This window comes from Melozone crissalis, unplaced genomic scaffold, assembly GCF_028551555.1.
Source record: "Melozone crissalis strain CALT ecotype California unplaced genomic scaffold, PUWL_Pcris_2 ptg000201l_1, whole genome shotgun sequence".
In the NCBI taxonomy this organism is placed as follows: Eukaryota; Metazoa; Chordata; class Aves; order Passeriformes; family Passerellidae; genus Melozone; species Melozone crissalis.
In genome coordinates this window covers 1,733,522-1,755,322 of record NW_026535965.1, presented here as the reverse complement: position 1 = coordinate 1,755,322, position 21,801 = coordinate 1,733,522, and the positions used below count along the sequence as shown (strand labels likewise).

At 52.2% G+C, this 21,801-nt stretch overlaps 1 protein-coding gene across 1 annotated transcript; it reads left to right on the top strand.

The window, feature by feature from the left end:
* Nucleotides 1-3,912: 3,912 nt before the first annotated feature.
* LOC128949209 (olfactory receptor 14J1-like) lies at nt 3,913-16,492 on the top strand. The gene is made up of 7 exons (XM_054294062.1): nt 3,913-4,841; nt 12,096-12,283; nt 12,421-12,530; nt 13,703-13,825; nt 14,798-14,875; nt 15,623-15,630; nt 16,312-16,492. The coding sequence occupies exons 1-7, from the start codon at nt 3,913-3,915 to the stop codon at nt 16,490-16,492; spliced, it is 1,617 nt and encodes a 538-aa protein (XP_054150037.1).
* The last annotated feature ends 5,309 nt before the right edge of the window (nt 16,493-21,801 follow it).

The following is a 21,801-nucleotide window of genomic DNA, read 5'->3' as shown; positions in this document are numbered from 1 at the left end:
TTTCATTTTCACCCCCCTTGCCCTGAAGTTGGGGAATCAGAAAGGTTTGTCACAGCCACCCTCATTGCGTCTTTTGGCACCCAAACAGGGACCCTGACATTGAATCATGTCAGCTGGGGTTACCTGATGGATAGGTCAGCGCTCCCTGGGATTTTGGATTGTGCTGGGCGGGCAGATTCATCATTGCTTTGAGGGACCTCGGCCAGGATCCACAAAGGACAACGACAGTTTCACCTGCGTAGGATTGCAGATGGGTTTAGGGAAACGCAGGACAATTATTGCCCATTTTGCCACTCTGATTTTACAATACACACCCACATCCCATAACTCATTTGGGGTGTTCCAGTGGCGGTTCCACCTAAGGTGGAGAAAGAGAAAAATGGGCAGCCGGATGTCCAAAGTAGAAAGGTGTGTAGATCGATGCTTTAAGTTAATTCTCACTGATCATGACTAAATATCTTCAAAGAAAAAATTAAATTCAATCGTGAAGTGGATCATTAAAAATTTTCCAGATGCCCCTGAACCCGACTGTCCTCCCTCCATCTTGGCTCCTCCACTTCCTGCTACCACAACCTTCTCTTCCGCCCTAAATGAACCTCCAGACTCCACCCCCATGAATGTGGGTCACGCCCCCACTTTCAATCATTCCACCTTCACTTTGGGCCATGCTTCTAGAAGGCCACATCAGAAGTCCGCCATCCTAAATCAAGGCCCTTCCTTCCCAACACCTGACAAAATGGCAGTGCCCTTTGCATCACCCTCCGGCAACAATATAACCCCATGCTCAAGGTACTAAGCCCAACTGTCACACTATTTCTAATCCAAATGTTTCTCCTCTAAGTTATTCTTCCTCCCCCGAAAGACAGTTTGGATTCCTCAGAGCCACCTTGCCCCTCAACCCTGGAAGATCCCTGGGAAAGTAAGAAGACTGGCATATAGTCTTGAAATTCCCCCATATGTTATGAAAGAAGGAGGCAGAATCCCAGGTATCAGCCACTGGTTTATGGGGAAATCAAGGATCTGTGTAGGGCAGCTAAAGACCATAGGAAGAACTTACCGTCTTTTAATGGCCTAATGAGGACCATGTTTACAGCACATGTCTTAACCCCCTATGATTTAAAATGTTATATGACCATGTTGCTGTCACCTACAGAATACATCCTGTGGGAAGGGGGATGGAAGTGTTTACTAAATCAATTAATAGCAGACTATGCTAATAATGAGGCAAGGGCGGAATTGACAATCAACCATCTAGGTGGAGAAGGACAACACAGCCTACCAGATGATCAAGCAGTAGGTATCGCCAGAGAAGTATTGGATGATATCAAAGAGATGGCTTTGAAAGCTTTAATCCAGTTATCGTAGTACCCCCAATGTGGACTACCTTGGGTGGCTGCAGCTAAAGCTTTAGGACAATTAGACCATCTTGGGTGCCTGTTAAGTAAGCAAACCAATGCTACCTCCCTCACACTGAGTGGCCTGCTCTCAGACATAGAGACCATCAGACATGCCACCTTGCAGAATAGCGATAGAGTTTTTACTCTGGGCACATGGGCATGGCTGTGTAGACTCTGAGAACTGTGTGGTAAGAACCTTTCCAGCCAAAGCGAGTCAATCCACAAAAGTATTCAAGTACTGAAGGAAGGGTTCAAGAAGCTTCACGTGGAAAACAAAGACAAGGTCAATAAACTCTTCCAATCCAAGGGACTAAAGGGTTTGATGATGTCGAGCTAAAACAGGACTATTCGTTCTCTTAGTGATTGTTGTATGGTTAATTGTCACATGTTTGGATGCTTTTGGAAATCTTACAAAATTCTTTCAGTTCCATCTTTGTTGTAAAGCAGAACAGAGAAAGATACCCAACACAGGCTCATCATGGACTCCATGGAGGAGGGAACTGGAGGCCAGGATGGCACAAAAACCTCTCAGAGACTCAGTGTGGGAAGGAAAATCCTTAAAAGTACCTTAAAGTATTCTTAAATCCATAAAGTATCTTAAAAACCTTGAGTATCTCAAAACAATAATGAGCCCCACTGAGTGTCAGTACAAAGTTCTCAAGGGACTCATTAAAGCAGATAATTGGGGCCATGATTGCAGAAACCTCTCACAGAGTCTGGATCAAAAGGGAAACACCAAATACCTTAAAATAACTGAAGTACCTTGAAGCATTAATGAGCCCCACTGAGAGCTGTTACTGACAAAGCCTCTCCAGGGATTAATTACAGCAGATAATTGGAGGCCATGATTGCACAAACCTCTCAGAGACTCCAAGGCAAAAGCCAAACCCAAAGTCCTTTGAAAAACCTGCAGTCCCTGGGAGTATTCAGGAGCCCCCAGGGCCATTGCTGAGCAAGGCTCCCCAGGGACTCCTTCCAGCAGATCCTTGAAGCCACTGGAATGTGGGCTAGGGGGGAAGCTGAGGGCAGGACAAGAGGCTGACAGTGCCCAGCCTGGCTGGGGCTGTGCCAGGAGGCCCCAGGGCCTCAGGACAAGGTGTCTCCTCCCAGCCCTTGGTGGCACAGACCCTGCTGCTGTGCCCCAGGGCACCAAGACTTGACTTCTCTTTATCCTCACCTGTCATCAGTGCCTCCAGTTCAATGCTCTGCCTGGGGCCTGGGGACACTTTCTCAGTTGTGTCCCTCAGTGGGACCCATTAAAAGTCCAAGAAACTTTGGAGTTGGATTCTGACTTGGAGTTCTGGAGAGGTTTCTTCAGCTCCCTCTCAGGGACTGATGTTCAGGGCCTGAGCACAAAGTCCCAGAGGCTCATAAAGTCTTTGTCCTGTGTCTGTGCTGCTAAGCTGAGCCTGGCACAGAGGTAGCTCCTGGTAACCAAGAAGAGCTTCAAAAGCACATTTCTCTTGATGAGCAGCTCTTCTGCCAGCCCAGCAGGGCTGGGGCACTGCCTGCAGCCACCCCAGGCACAGCACAGAGGCACAGAGAGCTTCAATCACTCAGGGCTGGGAAGGTGCTGAGAAGTGCCTGGGGCAGAATCACTGCCAGCCCTTGGCACAGGAACCTCTGGCTGCAGGACAATGCAGCTGCAGCTCCTGGAGCCATCTCCTAAAGCTGCAACATCCCAATGCCTGCAGACCCTGTGAGTACATTCTCTGATTGTCTCTTGTGCAGAGCAGCCAGGGGTGCCCAGGGCTGTCCTGCAGAGCAGGGTCCTGCAGCCCAGGGTGCTGTGCTGGGGCAGGGACTCTGCTGCCTGCCAGGGACAGCTCTCAGCCAGCCCTGGCAGCTGCTCCCAGCACTGGGAGACAAGATCTGTGTAAAAGGAGAGAGCTGGTAAGGCTTGGAAGTGTTCTCCTTGTGTGGGGAGGATGCTGCATTGATCAGGACTGCTCCCAGTATGGCATTTAACTGCAGAACATTTTAAAGTAGATTATACAGGGAGCACACTGAGTCAGGGACTGCATGCAAGGGGAAATCCTGCTTTATTAATCTACTGCTCTGGGTTGTCTGAGTGAGAAATTGCACATCAATATTTATCTCTCAGTTCAGGGTGAGAAATTTTTTTTTCTGAAATCATTCGAAATCAGGCAGTTAGAGAAATTAGCACAGGACAACTCAGAGGCAGCATCAATGACGCTTTTCCAGCCCCCTCAGAGTTGCTCTGATGGCTCTGCAGAGCCACAGCTGCCCCTGGCCAGTGCCTGAGATGGGAGGGGTCTGCAGGGCAGAGCTGAGCCCCCAGGGCTGGGCTGGGCTCTGGCAGCACTGGCAGGGCCCAACCCTGGGCACAGGGAAGCAGCTGCAGGCAGGGACAGCTCCAGGCAGCAGAGCCCTGGGCAGGGAGTGGGGGGAAAGTAAAGTGCCCCCAGGTTGTGCTGGGATATTTAAAGTCCTCTCCAAACCCAGCTAATCCATTATTACATTTTTTACAGATCCCCATGTCAAGGCACAGCAAATGTCCAACAGCAGCTCCATCAGGCACTTCCTCCTGCTGGCATTGGCAGACACGCGGCAGCTGCAGCTCCTGCACTTCTGCCTCTTGCTGGGCATCTCCCTGGCTGCCCTCCTGGGCAACGGCCTCATCATCACCGCCGTAGCCTGCGGCCACCACCTGCACACGCCCATGTTCTTCTTGCTGCTCAACCTGGCTCTCGCTGACCTGGGCTGCATCTGCACCACTGTCCCCAAAGCCATGCACAGTTCCCTCTGGGACACCCGGGACATCTCTTACACAGGATGTGCTGCACAGCTCTTTTTCTTTGTGTTCTTCATTGGAACAGAGTTTTCTCTCCTGACTGTCATGTGCTACGACCGCTATGTGTCCATCTGCAAACCCCTGCACTACAGGACCCTCCTAGGCAGCAGAGCTTGTGCCCACATGGCAGCAGCTGCCTGGGCCAGTGGCTTTCTCAATGCTCTCATGCACACAGCCAGTACATTTTCCCTGCCCCTGTGCCATGGTAATGCCCTAGGCCAGTTCTTCTGTGAAATCCCACAGATCCTCAAGCTCTCCTGCTTCAATTTGTACCTCAGAGAACTTGGATTTCTAGTGTTTTCCATCTCCTTAGGACTGGGATGTTCTGTGCTCATTGTATTTTCCTATGTGCAGATCTTCAAGGCTGTGCTGAGGATCCCCTCTGAGCAGGGATGGCACAAAGCCTTTTCCACCTGCCTCCCTCACCTGGCCGTGCTCTCCCTGTTCCTCAGCACTATCATATTTTCCTATCTGAAGCCCCCCTCCATGTCCTCCCCATCCCTCAATCTGGTTCTTTCAGTTTCGTACTCGGTGGTGCCTCCAGCCCTGAACCCCCTCATCTACAGCCTGAGGAACCAGGAGCTCAAGGCTGCAGTTTGGAGATTGATGACTGCATGCTTTCAGGGACAGTAAATTGCTGGACAATTTTTGCAAATCAATTGTAATAAAAGTAATCTTTCATACTTCTTCTTGGTTTGGTTGTGGGGATTTTTTTCCCTTGTTTTAGTTTTGCATATTTTAAAAAAATAAATGTCATTGCTTGTGCCATTTCTCATTTTGTTTCTCTCCATCTTCCCTGTGGCCACAGACTGTGTCAATGAGGGGCTGCACTCTCAGTGGCTTTAAAGGAACTAAATGATCTCCCAGCAGAGTTTTCTGCAGAGATGCCCTTTTGTTGCCTTCTCTGGAGCTGCAGCAGCAATGTCTGTGTGCAGAGCTGGGGGCAGATCAGGGCTGGCCCAGCAGCTGTGCCCAGCAGCAGCAGCACTTGGTGTTGCCAGTGCTGCTGCCGTGGCCCTGCCCCGCTGCCCTGGTGGCCCTGGTGTTGCTGTAGGGCCTGAGTGCTCTCGGGGCCGGGCACAGCCCTGGGGGTGGCAGTGCCAGGGCCGCAGCAGGGACAGGCCATGGGCACTGCTGGGGCTGCACTGACGCCTCAGGCCAGGCCCTGGGGGCTCCAGGCTCCTTGCCCAGGCTCTCTCAAGAACACACCCAGGCCAATGCTCAGCACAGAAAACCCTCGTGAGCAGCCCCAGGCTGGCCGTGGGCCGGCTGGGGGCAAACAGCATGACTGGGGCTCTGTAAGGGCCCTGGGGCAGAGGGGAAGGAGCAGCAGAGCAGGGGCTGATCCATCCCCAGTGTGCTGGACAGCCCAGGGCAGCGTCCCAGAGCGTCCTCACGGAGCTGCCAACAACATCCCCCCTCTGCAGCCCTGGCCTCTCCCCAGCTCACACAGGTGCCCCATCCTTGCAGGCACAGACACGGCAGCCCTGGCTCAGCAGCCCCTGTTTGCATTGCACACAGCAGGGGGAGTACCCCCATGCTGTTGGTGTGGGGACATGAACCTGAGGGAGCACAAATGCCATCGGCCCTGGGGCCAGCAAGGACTGGGGGAAACCAGGGAAACCACTCAGGTTTGTCCTGGCCTCTGCAGTCAGCCAGAAAGTTTGTTCCCATCAGCTGGGAGTTTCCTGTCCCACTGCAGATGCTGTTGCTCAGAGCCAGGGCTGCCTGGCACCCACCTCCAAACTGCCCTGAGCAATTCCTTGGCTTCACCTTTGCTTTCTTTACTCTTCCTGCTACAAATGTCTTCCTATTGCCCACTTCTGTCCCTTCCCCTGCAAACAGCCCATCCCTGTTTGCCCTTTCCTCTCTGGCTCCACTCCCCATTGCAGTTCCTGACTTGGCACCATGGGAACGTCCCTTGGGTAGCAGGATCATCCTACAAGTGCTGCAGGAATTGTCTGCAGGCTCCTGCAGTGCCTGGTGCTGCACCCTTGCCAGAGGCACCCCAGGCCAGGGGGGCACATCTGGGCTGCTGTGTCTGTCTCTGGGGCTCCCTGTTCTGGGCAGTGAGGAGGAGCTGCAGAGGCTCTGCAGGACTGACAGGATGGGCTTTGGGGCTGGCAGGAGAAGCTGAGGGACCTGGGCTGCTGGAGCTTCTGAAGAGGAGGCCCGGGGCTCATCCTACAACTGCTCCAAGGGTAGCTTCAGAGAGTCACAGAATCAGCAACAGTGGAAAAGACCTTGGAGATCATCAAGTCCAGTCTGTGCCTTGACACTGCCTTGTCTTCCTTGAGCCTCCTCTTCTCCAGGATAAACAACCACAGCTCCCTCCGCCACTCCTCAAAGCCCTTGTGCTCCAGACTCCTCCCCAGCCTTGCTGCCCTTCTCTGGACATGCTCCAGCCCCTCCATGTCCTTCCTAAATTAGGGGCCCAGAACTGCAAACAGCACTCGAGGTGCTGCCCCAGCAGTGCTGAGCACAGGGGAACAATCCCTGCCCTGCTCCTGCTGGCCACACCATTCCTGATCCAGGCCAGGAGCCATTGGCCTCCTTGGCCAGCTGGGCACACTGCTGGCTCATGTCCAGCCTGCTGTCCATCAGTCCCTGCAGGTCCCTTTCTGCCTGGCTGATGTCCAGCCACTCTGTCCCCAGCCTGTAGAGCTGCTGGGGTTGTTGTGGCCAAAGTGCAGGGCTTGGCACTTGGACATGTTAAACCTGACCTTGTTGGGTTTGGGCCCTGGATCCAGCCTCTCCAGGGCCCTCTGCAGAGCCCTCCTACCCTGCAGCAGATCCAAACTCACACCCAGCTTGGTGTCATCTGCAAATATGCTGATGCTGGACTCAGTCCCTTCATGCAGATCATCAGTGCAGATATTGAAATCCACGCTGGCTGGTTCTGATCTCTCGGCCATCCTGTGGGTGCCCTGTGATGGCACTCAGGGTGATCTGTTCCATAACCTTGCCGGGCACCCAGGTCAGGCTGACAGGCGTGGAGTTCCCCAGATCCTCCTTCCAGCCCTTCTTGGGGATGGGCTCACACTGGCACCTCCAGTGCTCTGGGACCTCCCTGCTGAGCCAGGACTGATGGTAAATGATGGAGAGCAGCTTGATGGAGCTCATCCACCAGTTCCCTCATCCCCCTGGGATTGATCCCATCCAATTCCATACACCTATGAGCATTTGAGAGGCTCAGCAGGTCACCAACTGCTTCCTGCTGGATTACAGGGGTCTGTTCTGCTCCTTGTGCCCATCCACCAGCTCAGGAGAACACTTGTCCTGAGGACAACCTGTCCTAATATTGAAAATTGAGGGAAACAAGATGTTAGTCTGTTCAGCCTTTTCTTTATCTTTAGATACTATATTCCCCACTGCATCCAATAAAGAGTAGAGGTTCTCTTTATCCAGACTTTTACATAATTAATTTATTTATAGAAAACTTTTCCATTATTTTTCACTGAAGTGGCCTGGTTAAGCTCTAATTGAACTTTCACATCTCTGCTTTTCTTTTTGCATGACTTAATAACATCCTGAAACACTTCCGAAGTTGCCTGACTTCCTGTCCAAAGTTAATGCACCCTCTGTTTTCCCCTGACTTCCCACAAAAGCTCATGGGCAGCCAGGACAGCCATTTTCCTCACTAGCTCATCTTTTGCCACACTGGGACAGGCAGCTCCTTCCCACTTAAGATGATTTTTTGGAAATGTGTCCATTTTTCCTGGACCCCTTGGTTTTTAAGGACTGTTTCCCTTAAAAGAAATGAGTAACTGATTTGGTACTCCCCAAATCAGTATCATGAACAGGCAAAAGTCTGCCCTTCGTAATTCCAGTGTAGAAATTTTGTTGCTGCCCCTCCTTCTTTCATAGAACATTGAAAACTTGATTATTCCATGGTCACTGTGCCCCAGGCAGCCTCCGAGCCCCACATCTGCCACCAGCCCTTCTCTGTTTGTGAACAGCAGCAGACAGAGCTTTCCTTGGCAGTGGGAGTGTTACCAAAAATTCAGAAAAACAGATAACTCCTTAATCCCAATATAGCATTAAGAAGCAGCATTCTTTATTCAGCTGGATGCACAGGGGATAGCTCCTCCCAAAGCCCTGCATGCTGAGAACAGGAAAGTTTCTGTTTATTTTCTGTATTTTGCACACAAATTCATTGATTGTCCTGGACTAAAAATACAGATGATAATAATTTCCCCAAAATCATTACCACTTTTCCTCTCCCCATTACCCATGTGTTCTTCTGTCCTGGGGTCTCTCTGGTGGTCCCTGGTGCTTATGTACCCCAATGTTCCCATGGGCCCGGCTGAGCTGGCAGGACACTGAGGCTGCTGAACTTCCAATTCCCCTTCTCACACAATGGGCATTGTGTGGTTTCCATAGGCCTGGGGTTTTGGAGAACAAGCTCCAGGTGTCAGCTCAGCTGGTGGAGACAATTTATCATCTGATAACATGAGGTCACAGAGTGGGCTATGACATCACAGAGTGCATTACGTGAGGTCATTGAGCAGCTATGACATCATAGGCCGTATCTGTGACATCAGAGATCCAGCTGTGACATCACATGGCAGACTGTGACATCACAGACTGGTGTGACATCAGAGACCAGCTGAGTGACATTAGAGACTGGGCTGTGACATCACAGAGCAGGCTGTGACATCCCAGAGGGGCTGTGTGACATCCCAGCAGGCTGTGTCAGGTCACTGGGTTGGTCACTCCGCCCCAGCTCCCCCTCACAGTTTCTCCCAACAAGTCCAATGCTGTTCATGCCCAGCAGGGTCCCTGTCCCCCGGGATCCCCCCAGCCCACCTGGAGCCACAGCCTCCACCAAAGGATGTTCCACAGGATCCACCCCAGAGCCTGACAGGGGACAAGGGGCCAGGGCTGTGTGACCAGGACATCAAGGATGGGGATTATCCAGGTCACTGTGGCCTGGGTTGGGTTCCCCAGGACAGGAAAGATGTCTGGCAGCTGGAGCAGGGTCTGGGAAGGGCCTCCAAGGTGTGGCCGGAGCCCTTGGGCTGTGAGCAGAGGCTGAGGGAGCTGGGCTTGTCCAGCCTGGAGCAGAGAAGGCTGAGGGGCTCCTCATGCCAGCCTGGCAGTGCCAGCGAGGAGGGAATGGAGAACACAGAGCCAGGCTCTTCACAGGGGGCTGCGGGGAGACAAAAGCCAATGGGTGGAAGGGGAAAGAGGGGAGATCAGCCAGGGCATGAGGAGATGAAATGAGTCAGGCTGGTTTCAGCACCAGGGGTCTGAGTAAATGTATAAACGTCCAACCCTCAGCAACTGAGAGAGCTGGACATACTGAAACATGAGTGTATTTGAAAATTTAGTCCCAGGTACAATCTGGCTTGTCAAAGGAATTTATGGACCAAGAATCAAAAAGCAATGGAAAAATAGGGTTCTGACAAATTTCTGAGTTCTTGCAACTTTAATTACTACTTAGAATAGCTCACATTGTGTTCTTGGACAGAATTCACTTGAAGTAATATATTCCTCTACTCTATTAGAAATGAGTGACAATGTGCCCCATCCCCAGAGCAGTGGTATGGGAAGGAGGGAACATAACTCTTAAGTTAACCCTTTAAACTTTAATACAGTGGCTGATCATTTTGTAATTTAACTCTAATAATTGAACAGCAAGGAGTTCACTCAGGTGGAATAATGAACAAGGATGAGTAGTTTTATAATATTTTTTTCCTCCTCTCAGAATCTTCCAGTACATTCCCTCCCTTCCTCCTTATCTCTAAATTGCACATATATAGAAGAATTTTATTTTATTTTGAAACTGATGGGAGCTGTGTTTCAAGGTATGACTTTTGACCATAATATCTCTGAATCAAACTCGAGATTCCCAAGGATGCTTGATTTTAATTCTGAGGGATGCATCCACAGCAGGGATCTACCCTGGAGCTGTTGGTCCTAGAAGTACACAGTACCTTGGAGTGGCGTTTCAGATGCCATTTTGTAATTTAATGGATCAGATTACTTTCTTTTCAAGAAAAACTAAGTTTCTTGTGGGCTCAGTCAACGAGATGGAGCCATTTTAAGAATAAGCCAGACGGGACAGTACTGCACATTTATGTGGAAAACACATTTTCCTAAATTATTAGTTTCCCTGTCCAGTCTTACAGGAAAATTAGACTGCTGGATATCAATTCCTGTAATTGAGCTGAAATCCTGCAAGGTAACATTTACTCTGAAGTATAAATTTAATAAAGTTACATATAAAGCATACAATGAATATTGTCAGGACATCTTTAAAATGCTATTCTACATACTTTCTAATGCTGGGAGAAGTTCCTGTGGTCTGTTTTCAGTCCTACAATTATGAAGTATACTATAAAGCATAGCACAACTGACTATTTCCATCTCATGCAAGAAAAGTTACACAAAGTAGCAGAAACAGTTGCATTTTAGCTGCATTTCAAAAAGAGGTGCATTGGTGCTTAAGGCCAAAGTAGGGGAAATGAGAAGATCTGTGAGTTGATCAAAAAGCTGTAAGGAAACTTTGCTCACAAAGCAGAGGTAAATTTGTAGAAGTTTGAGAAAATCCATTTGGGTAATCCCTGGTTTTGAAAGTGTTGGGTTAAAAAGTCAACCTGCAATACTGTGACTCAGAATGGGCAATCAAATCCAGGGATGTCTTCAAGTCACCACTACTTGTGAAAAATCTCCTTAAAATAAAAAGTAGCTGACATGTCCTGGGATGGTAAGGCAAACCTATTTCCTACTCACATGTGCTCTTCAGATCTTCCACATGGCGGAAATGCAATCTAATCCTATAAATCCAAAGTCTGATGGGCCCATTCTAAAGCTCCTCAAAGACACGGTCCTGTGGAATATCAGATGACATGTCTGTGCTGAGTCACCACAAAAGAAAGCTAAGCCAAGGCTCATGATTCCACGGGTGAACAGAGCTGATTTGCAGAGGAGTTGCATGCACTTTATTCCCCCTCCCACCCAGGATTTTGTTCCAAAAATTTCAAGATGCCTCCTGGGTCTGCCTCAAGATTTTGACAGAGAAGGGAGTGACGGCATCTCATTTGTACTGGGATGCAGCTATCCAAATTTCTGCAGGGAACCTTACAGGGAGCATGGAGCTTGCGCAAACATCTGTCCCACTGCAGCTTTGCACTGTTCCAAAGGGTGCTCCTTTGGGCTCGACACCTGCAGGCCATTGCAGAGCAGCGAGCTGCAGGCTGCTGCCAGAGCTCCGACACAACGAAAGTGTGGCAGCCCAAGAATCAGCACACGTCTCTTTGGGATGTTCTGAGATTTTCAGTTGCCAGAGAAATAGCAAGCAGGACCACAGGAGCTCTGCATCAAGACCTAAGCCAGCCTGTCCCTGACACAAAGGGAGGACAGCCTCCAAAGCGAGTCAGAACAAAGGACAGCATGCACGCACGTGCTCAAGAAGAGACTGCAGCCTAAAATACTCCTGGCAATTTATTATCTTTGCTTCTTTTTCCCCCTAAATGACACTGAAGAAGTGAGACTTTTCAGAACCAGCTTCGATGCCACCTAGAAGAAGCAGCCTTGCTTTCAGGCAAAGCTTTTGGGAGCAAAGGGCATGTTTGCTTGGATTCCTTGGATGTCGCTTGGCTTGGCACATTTTCTGAGTTCCCCTGGGATGCCTTGAGCACTGCCTTATGGACTGGGAGGACATTTTCTGCTGCTTTATGAGTGAGGAGAACTTGCCAGGCTTTTCTGTGGCATCAGCTGTACAGAAGGTTGGCTTGCTGGGCACAAGAAAGCCACAGAGCAGCTGCTATTGTGAGGTCAAGCCAGAGGTGTCATGTCACAGTGCTGGCAGCACAGCGTTGTCCCGGTGCGCGCAAGGCCTGCTTGTTCAGAGCGGCTCTTCCACTCGCTTCCTGCAGGAGGATCCTTGTGCTCAAGGAGTTCTCAGCAGACGGCCTGCACCCCGAGAGGAGTCTGGGCCTTCCCTTGGGTGGCATTCAGAGTGCAAACCCGCACAGTGCTGCCAAAATGATCGGGCAGGTCTGTGCCTCGGTTTGCACGGTCTTTTCTCTTGTCTATTCTGGCTACTACCTGACCCAGCTGACTCGTAAGTAAAGGTTTCTCATGGGGCTGGCATCACCTGGCTTTTGCTTCACTCTGCTCTTTATACCACACCAGTGGCCCAGTTTATTTGGAAACAAAATGGCCATGAACATGCCGCCACTTTGGTCAATGTCCTGCCAGCAGCATCAGCTAAAAAGGGGACATCTGTATACTGGGTGGCGGGTGCAGAGTATTTGCCGTGCAACCTGCAGCGGTTGCCTTCCCTCCCCGAGAGAGTGCACGGCAGCGGAGTCTGTCATTTCCTCCGCTTGCTGCTTCAAGCAAGACAAGCTGCAAATTGCAGACTCTGAGGGGAGATCCTCAGAAGTACTTCTAGCAACTCAGTGGTTGTCTCCAGGAGTGAAGGAAAGCATCTTTTGCTCCAAATTCTGCCCCTTAGAGGCCTTGGCTGCGTGACTTGACCCTTTGATGGTGTGCCAAGACTGCGATTCCCTTGGCCATGCAGCACAAAGTCCAGTGCAGGGAGGGTTTGCTGCTGAGCCCAGCAGCTGTTCCTGGGCTGCTTCAGCAGGGAGCTGCCACAGGGAAGGGGCCCTTTGTGGAAGCTTTGCTGGGCTATCATCTTCAGCCTAGGGATGGGAATTAGGGCATGCCATTTAAAAGAATATCTATCTAAAATGCAGGAAAGAGAAGAGGAAAATGCTGGTTGTGCTGCTGGGCACAACAGAAGCTCAGAGTGTTGAAGAGCAAGGGGCATTTCCACCACCATGTTTCTATTTCTCTCTTGGCAAAAGAGGCCCAAATGTAGACAGAGCCTACTATAGCACCCTTGTTGTTCTCTTGTTTGCTGTGGGAAAGAGCTGTTGCTCCGGGAGGCATGCTGGGAAAGGGAAATGCTTTGTCTTGGGACTGCCTTGTGCTGTGCAAGTGGCCAGCACGGCCACTTTTCTAAGGGCCTCTGGTTCCTTTTGCCTTGCTCGCTGCAGGTCACCTGACACGTGGATGAAGGCAAGCCTGTCCTTTGGTGAGTGGCAAAGGAAGCTGTGATGTTGCTGGCATGTGAGAATTGTGTGGAAATTCTGCCAGCTTGGCCTTTTGCAGTCGAGTGTGGAGTGCCAGCGTGGGAGGCTGAAAGAAAGGCCAACTGCCCGGTGGCATCATCAACAGCAAAGGGAGCACTGGCTGTTTGCTGATTTTCCAGTGAAGAGCCTTTCAAGAGATGAAAGGCAAATGGGACAGCTCCAAGGCATCTTGTTGCTTCTAGGCAGCAGGGAAGCTCGAATGCACAGCAAGATGGAGTAGCACCTCATTCAGCCAACTTCCTCGGGTTTTCATGCCTCAGAGTGCCATTTGTATCAAAGTCTATGATTTGCCCTTCTTCTGGGTCCTTTCCCAGCTCAATAGAAAGCAGCTCCTAAGGGACTGGCTTTTGCCCATCTCTCTCACTTCTGTCTGTCTGCAGGGATCAACAGCAGGGTCAGCAGCTCCTCTGCCTGGCTCTGTCATTGAGGAAGAGGCTGAAGAGGAGCAAAGGAACATCAAGCCTCCAGCTGCTGTCCCTCCACAGCCTGAATGTGCAGAGCCAGTAAGTGGCAGCTGAACTTGTAACTGCCTTTGGTGCAGGGCCAGGCTTCCAGTTTTGGAGCAGCCCTTGTTGCTGGTGGCTGAAGATGCTGGCGGCTGTGTGCCTGCTGTGACATAGTGCTGCTTCAGGCAAGCCAGGCAGCCCTGGCCAATGGGTTCTGAAGTTGTACATTTAAGCTGGGATGCTGAGAGGGCCCGAGAATGTCTCTTGGGATCAGACAGGAGGCAGCATTCAATGATTCTCAGTGTAGGAGTCAGCCCCTTGTGCCCATTGTCAGTGCAGGCTGCCTGTGGTCAGCGGACGGAGCGGCCCAAAGACGCAGTTGACAGCCTTGCAGGGAACCAGGGAGACACTGACCCCTGGAAGGGACTTGCCCTCTCCATGGACTAATTAGCTTCAGGCTGTGCTTCACTTCCAGCTGCTCAGAACAGAGTTTGGAGAGGAGAATGCTTGGCAGCCCTGCATTGTAAAGGGCGGGTGGGTCTGGGTAGGGCTGGAAGGCATGTCCCAAGGGCCGCTCCCTAAAGACTCTCATGGAGAGGGGAAATCCGTGAAACAGATCAGAGAAGGGACACGCTGTGGGCTTCTGAGCAGACCATTGCATGCCAGCTCCGGGCTGATTTCATTGCCCAGGGAAAGACAGGAGGAGGAAATCAACGAGGCTCTAGGGCCCTTTGCTAGATCACTCTGCTCTGATCTCTTTGGATCTTGGCAGCCCCATGGCTACCTTGTTGCCAGTGTCTTGCAGAAAAGCTGCAAACATGGAACATGGAGGTGGCCGTGAGGGGCTGGATCCAAGCAGCCTTTGGGCTTTTCCCAAAGTTGCCTTTGAGAAGGAGACATGGAAAATGCCCCAGCTGGAGAGGCCTGGCGGTGGCTGACAGCACCTTGCCAAGGCCTTGCTCTGGCCGTGCGCTGCGCGGGGCATGTGTGCAATCCGCCCTTCTGATGGGCAATCCTTCCTTGTCCCAGCTCAACACAGGCTCTGCAATTCAACCTGGTGCCACCGGAGCAGCGTGGCCTGCAGCAGCTAGCTCGCCCCCGCTGCTGGTACTGCCTGCAGCAGCGCAGCCCAGCAGCCCGAGATGAGGGAGGAGCAGGGCCTGAGGACACTGAGTAAGTCGGGTGCATTTCTTGTCTACCAGAGCAGTGTGTTGTGTGCGTGTCTGGGTGTAGGCTGCGCCAGAAGCTGCCCTTCGGTCTCAGAGGCACTTAGGCCTCTCTGCAGAACCTGTTGTTGTGCTTTGAGGCAGCGCAGCAGCACTCAGGGAGTTCCTGCTGCTGGTGAGGGTGGCTGAGCCTGGCTTGGCTCTGCCTGGGCTGCCTTCTGTGCCAAAGACAAAAGCAGAGATTGTTTCTGCTTGAGCAGAAGGCTGGCACCTAGCAAGTGACTAGGCCCCAGGGAGCTCTCTGGCCCCAGCTGTTTTCGGGCTCCCGTTCTTACTCCTCCTCTGGCTCAGACACTTTGTGCCCCTGGCAGTGGACCTGCCAGTGATGGTGGCTGTGACTGCAGAGGCTGCAAAGGCCCTTGGTTACCTCTTAGGGCCCCCTTCTTAAGGGCTTCTCATTTTGGCTTATGGCATGGGATGGTGTGCTTGAATGAAATCAAGGCCTTCTTGGAAAGGCCACATGATGAAAGGTGGAGAAGATGGCCCTCCCACTTGCTGGTCTCAGCAGCTGGAAGCCAAGGGACCACAAAGGGCCCAGAACTGCTGGCAGCGGGGCTGCCTTTGGGAGGCTCTGGGCAGCGGCATCTCTGTATGCCAGTGAGTGCCCTGCACTGCTTTTGTCTTTCAGGTAGCATTGTGAGTGTGGGCCAGCCCATAAGCAAATACACAGCATTTGAAGAACTGGGATGAGGGTAAGCATGGTGTCGGCTCCTTTTGTAAAAGTGTGGGCCAGGTCTTTGGCTGGTGCAATATCAAGCGTGAAGTCAGGCGAGCTTTAATCATGGTCAGGCTCTGGCTTGACCTCCTGTTGCCTGCCTGGACTGCTTGGTCCAAGCAATCCGAAGGCCTCATCAAAGACAAGTTGATGCTGGCATTGTCTTGCTTGCAGCAATGAGGAGCAGGAACTAGGAAACCCCCTGCCCCTGCAGCTTTCTGGCCTGAAAGAGCATCTTGCCATTCAAGAAATGTCAGATTCTCAAGGACAGTCTTCTGACTCTAATTTTTCTCACTTTTTTGACACACACACATGCATGCATACCCACACAAGGAGAAGAGTTACCCCTAGGTTTGGAAATGACCTGGCTGGGCGTGCGCCTTGGAGGCCCTTGGTCTTCATGCTTTTGGGTGCAGCTCCGAGCACTCCTGGTGGCCTGGGCATTGTGGAATGTGGGAGAGCATGGACAGGAGCCTTGTCTCGCTGAGCGGCGGTTTCTGGTTTCTCTCCACAGAGTGCCAGCACATCATCAGGTGGTGTTGATGCATGGACCCCACAGACAGGCCATCACTGGAAGACTTTTGGAGCATTCTTGGCTACAGGAGCCCTGCCTGGCCCAGGAGACAGCAGAGATGCATCCCTGTGCACAGTAGGATCCAGGAGCCAGCAAGTAGCACCGGCACGAGTCTTGTGGCGCTGGAAGAAAACCCCGGAGCGTTTCCCTGCGGCTGTGGCACGGAGGAGAGAGCGCAGCTGGAGAGATGCTTCCGCTGGTCCCTGTGAGCTGTGGAGGGAGTGGCTCCATGCTGCCCATCCCATTGGAGAAGTGGTGGCAGTGCGGTGAAGGTGCCATGGACTGGGACAGGGGAAACATCCCCCTGCAGCTCAATGGCATCGTGATGTCCCTGCAAGCCGGGGCACAGCTGGCATGTTCTTCTGGAGCACGACCCCTTCTGGAGGGGGAAACACCTCCTCAGGAAGCTGGCTGGCTACCCCAGGATGTCGGACCTGGCCTGGGCGGAGGGAAGGTGGGTGATGCTTTTGCCATTCATCTGCTCTGGCAGGAATTTGAACTTTAGACAATCACATGCCGTTATGTGTTTTCTCACTAGTTTTATAGATTGGAGAAGTCACTGTGTTCCAGAACTGTGGATAGAGGGTGAGTTTTGGGAGGGAAACAGGAGGTGCCCTGTCAGGGTCCGTCCTAGTGGACAGATGACCTGATGGTTCGTAGGAATGATCTCAGAGTGCAAACCACCAACACGGTACAAGGGGGTTTGCAGTGATAATCAAATCAAATGCAATTTTATTGAAATAACCACAGCAAAAAATGCGATAGAGGGATTAAGGGAGAGGAAAAGATAGAGAAAGAGACAGAAGAGAGAGAGAGCAGGAGGGAGAGGGGATATAGCTACCAACGCAGAGACGAAGTCCTTTGATGCAGTCCAGCCGAGGGTCCGCCTGCTACGCTGCAGAGATCTCAAAGGCTCTAGCTAACTCAGAGGTTTTTATTACTGAAAATTGTGAGGGGGGGGAAACAGATACAATAGGGAACAGATGTAACAGGTAATCTATGTTCTCAGCAGTAAATGAGCTTGATAGATGTAACAGGTAGTTATGTTCTCAGCAGTAAATGAGAGCCATTGTTTTCTTGGTCCAGTGGTCACAACCTGCAGGCAAACATCTCGTTTCGGTCAGCTTGCCTCCCCCGGGCTGGGGGTTTCAGTCCCAGTCCTTGGAAGGAGCAGAGGGGCCTTTTAGGAGTTTCATGTCTCAGTCCTTGATGGAGAATCTTCTTACATCTCAGTCTGTCTGTTACGGTGCTGTAAAACAGGTGAGGGTCTTCTGTGGGAGACCACCTGAAACTCAGGAGAAGTCCAGCCAGGCCGAGAGGTGGGACAGCTTCCAAAGCTGCTATTGCTGCAAACGGGGCATGGCGCCCTCTTCTTAGCATACAGCAAACACTCCTGTGAAAACAATAGCTCAACACTGAGCTTTCAGGTCTCAGGCCCGTGGTGTGTGACTTTTCTCCTTCAGAGCCAGATATAGACCGGGGAGGGTCTTCTCTTCAGTGGTCTCCCAAGGACGATCGTGAGGCAGATGAGGGAAAATTAGGACAGACTCTCACATGCCCACAGGATCCGAGTGCTGCCGTCAGCATCCAAGTGCTGCCTTCAGGATCTAAGAGCTGCTGTCAGTTTCCAGGCACTGCCCACACAATCCAAAAGCTGCCCTCAGGATCTGGGTGCTACCTGATTGATCTGGGCACTGCCCTCAGGATCCTGGTGATGCCTATGGGATCCAGGCGCGGCCCACACAACCCAGGCTCTGCCCACAGCATCCAGGAGCGGCCCTCAGAATCCAAACTCGGCCCAGACGATCCGGGCAATGCAGTCAGGATCCAGGCTCTGCCCACAGGATCCAGGCTCTGACCACACAATCCCGGCGCTGCCCTCAGGACGTTGTCCTGCCCCCACGGCCCTCAGGGCAGGAGGCGGGAATGGAGGGGCCTGCCGAGAGGGCGGGCGGCAGCAGGGCTTGGTTTCATTTGTCTTTGTTTCTTAATGTCCAGGGGGTGTAAACACCCATATTTTTCCTTGTAGACCAAGCCCAGGCCATCCAGCCTGGGGAAACTACCCTATAACAGAAACAACCACGTTCTGTCAGTGTCCTGCAGGAAGGCAAGAATGGCGGCAGGAATTTGCACACTGGGCTTTGCCTCAAGGCCCTGGACCTGCAGCTTTGCAAAGAAAAGCAGCAGATAGGGAGGGGAAATATTCAGAAGCATTCAAAGACTGACTCTGTTAGACTGTGCCGCTCTTAAGTCAAGCTTACTGCATCAGTTCATATCACGACAAAACTGATCCTAAGGGGATCCTGACCAGAATCACATTGAAACCCAGCTACAGCCCAGACGTCACAGCAATTCAGAGCAGCATTTGAGCAGTTTCTACCTTTCAAGAGATGAACCAAATGTGGTATTCTTAGAGAAAGATACAACAAGGCAAAGGCAGACTTAAAAGGGTTTGCAGTGTAGGACTTCCAATCACATTAGGAAGGAAATCTTTTGAATTCAACTAAAGCCAAAGAGACACTGAAGCAGTCCAGGCCATCATGCGTCTTTGGTCTCTTTTGTTTCAAAATTCTGTTCCAATAGCTCATGAGCAGATTCTTTTCTTTTGCCTCATGAACCTTGTGAGCTGTCTTGTGTATTACTCTGCGTGATAAAGTGAGAGAGATGGACTCCTTGTACTCCTTGTCTGTGCCCAGAGCCCTTGGAGACACTTGGGACCCTCCCCTCCGACCCCCCCCCCCCGCCCCAGACCGTGCTCCCCTTTGTGACGTGAGCCCATTGTGACGTTTGGGGCCGCGCCCTGACCGGGACAGTATAAAAGGCAAAGAGCCCGGGGGTGCCACTCCCAGGAGAGCAGCTCCATCAGGAGCCAGCATCTTCCCAGGGGACGGCAGTGTCGGAGCGACTCCAAGATGTCCACGGACAAGGAGACGAGCACCGACACGAAGCCCAAGCAGAAGTGGCTGGTGTTTCGCCAGAGGCAGGGGGTGAGGGATGGGGCAGCACCTCAGGAGGCCGAGGAGCAGCGTGACTCCTGTGCTGGCCCTGGCGCGCAGGCGGCGGCAGCAGAGAGCCGGGCAGCGGCCCTGCACAGCCGCAGGGCCCGCGGCCGGGCTCTGCTGCGCTCGCTGCGCCGCGGCTCCCGTGCCATCCTCAGCAGGGTGGCGGCTGTGATCCGGCGACGCAGCCGGCAGCCGGGGACACAGCGGCATGGGGATCAGGGCATGGAGGCAGTGGCGGCAGCGACAGCCCCCGCAGCAGGGCCACAGAGCCGGGCGGCTTCCCCGCACGGCCCCAGCTGTCCCCCCACACCCTCGCCCACCCCGCTGGAAGCTCTCCGTGGGCCGGGGGCAGGGGCAGCACTGGGGGCTGTCCTGTCAACACCAGATGGTGAGGAGGCGGCCTGGGAAGCGAGCAGCCCCAAAGAGCTGTCCCAGGGGCAACAGGACCCAGATCAGAGCTGCAGAAGCAGAGAAGTGGGGCCCTCTGTGAGGCATGGCGAGGCCGGGGTAGAGCGCAGCAACGTTCCCCCATGCACAGCCTCAGGGCAAGCCTCAGCTCTGCCCAGCAGAGCCTCTCACAGCTGCACAGAGCACTCCAGTCGTGAAACAATTCTGGGTCTCTTGCCCCCCAGCCCCTCCCCAAGCCAGGTGGAAGCTTGCAGGCAGTGGGCAATGGCAGAAGCAAAGATCCTCCTGGCAGGGCTGCCCAGCGAAGAGGGGGACAGCTCAGAGGATGTCCAGGGCGGCAGCAGCAGCAGCGGGGATGAGAGCGCCTATGTGTCCTGTGAGGAGGAACCAAAACCTCTGGTGCCATGCAAAGGCACAGGACACTTAGAGCTTACTCCCCAAACCAGAGATCAAGCAGCTGCCAAAGGGGATGCTGGGATGAGCGAGGAGCTGTCAGACGAGCCAGGCAGCAGGGCCATCACTATCTGCACCATCTGGGTGAACCCCTGCTACCCACAGCTCCTGGGGCAGCCCGACATGCCGCGGGAAGAAGAGGCATGTGGGGACCTGCCCAGCACATCTCGAGCCCTGGCAGCTGCCTGGCACGCCACAGGCCAAGGCCCAGCCCTGACCAGCAGAGCCCCTCAGAGCAGGGCAGAGGCCTCGACTCCAGGCCTGGGTCCAGAGCGCTGCCCCCACAGCCCCTCCCCAAGCCTGCTGGAAGCTCCCTGCAGTCTAAGGTTACGGTTACGCTTAGGGTTAGGTTTAGGCTTAGGATTAGCATTAAGGTTAGGCTTAGTTTTAGCGTTAGGCATAGTGTTATTTCTCATATTCGCGTAAGGCTTAGTTGTTAGGGTTAGTGTTAGGGTTAGTCTCTTTAGGGACAGAAGCTGAGCCACGCCTGTCAGTGTCACCACCCGAGGAGGACTCTGGCTCCAAGGGACCCAGGACTGTCTGGAGTGTACCCAGTGCTGTCTGCAGCGTGGCCAGAAGACACCTGAGCTGGAGCACCGAGGGAGAGGTGAGTGCCTCACGCTCCTTCCCATGTGTGCCCATGTTCATACCAGGAACATGAGGATAATAAACAGGAGTGTTAATAAAGTTGTTTCTTTATGTGAAATACAATGTAGTAATTTGTAATGCTCCCTGCCAGTAGGGTGAAGGCCATCTCATGCCTTCTCTTCCTCTTTCATTAATAAATTACACATCGAGGTTCACTCCAGGAAGTGAAAGAAGCCAGGGGATTATGTTAAGAATTCTAAAAGCTTGGAGTAGAGGTGAGAAAAGTCCTAGGAAGAAGAAGAAATCTCTTAGGAAAGTTCTTAGGAGGCCGTTTTTTGTTTTGATAGATGGTATTATTCTACACTATGTCAGGATGGTGTTCCTCTGGAATATGTTCCTTAGTCCTTTGAGTTGTAGCTTTTGCTAAGTTAGAAGTGGTTTGATGGTTGCTTTTGTTGAAATAAAAGGACAGAATGAGTATATCGAAGTACTTATTTTCATTGCCCTGTAGTCATTGATTTGGGGGGAAATCCTGGAGTCCAAAGCCTTTTGATCCCCATGATGGTGCAGTGTGTGTGATGTGGGCAGAGGAGAAAGGCACTGCCTGGGCTGGGAGGGATGAGAGGACACCAAGCCCTTGTGCCTTGCAACAGAAGGCATTTGTTGGATGCAGGACCCCATTCTTTTGTCCCCTGTTCTCCTCCTGTTGTGCTGCCTAGGTGCAGAGATCATTCTGGAGGATGTCTGAGGGAAGGAGTGCTTGTCTGGTTTTGCAAATGGGAGCTCCTCAGCCACCAGCAGAAACAGATCTGAGAGCTGGCACAGCCCCAGCACCTCTGTAATTCATAACATCTGCGCTGTGTTTCCTGGTTGTTCTGTAAGAGCAGGAGAAGCGATAACAGAGTGCAGAAAATAAAAATCTGTGCTTTCAAGTGAACATTTTAGCTATGAGAAGAAGGAGAAAGGAGGTCAGATCTAAGCATGAATTGATGTGAGCAAGGACAAACACACCTCTATGCAGAAACAGTTGCCAGCTGCTGTGCTCCTTACACCTGATATCCCCTCCT

Bases quoted from the DNA above. Each gene is read 5' to 3' on its own strand.
- LOC128949209 (XM_054294062.1), top strand. From the start codon at position 3,913: ATGTCCAACAGCAGCTCCATCAGGCACTTCCTCCTGCTGGCATTGGCA. The intron at 4,842-12,095 runs GTAAATTGCTGG...CGCTTCCTGCAG, and splicing joins ACTGCATGCTTTCAGGGACA to GAGGATCCTTGTGCTCAAGG. The intron at 12,284-12,420 runs GTAAGTAAAGGT...ATGTCCTGCCAG, and splicing joins CTACCTGACCCAGCTGACTC to CAGCATCAGCTAAAAAGGGG.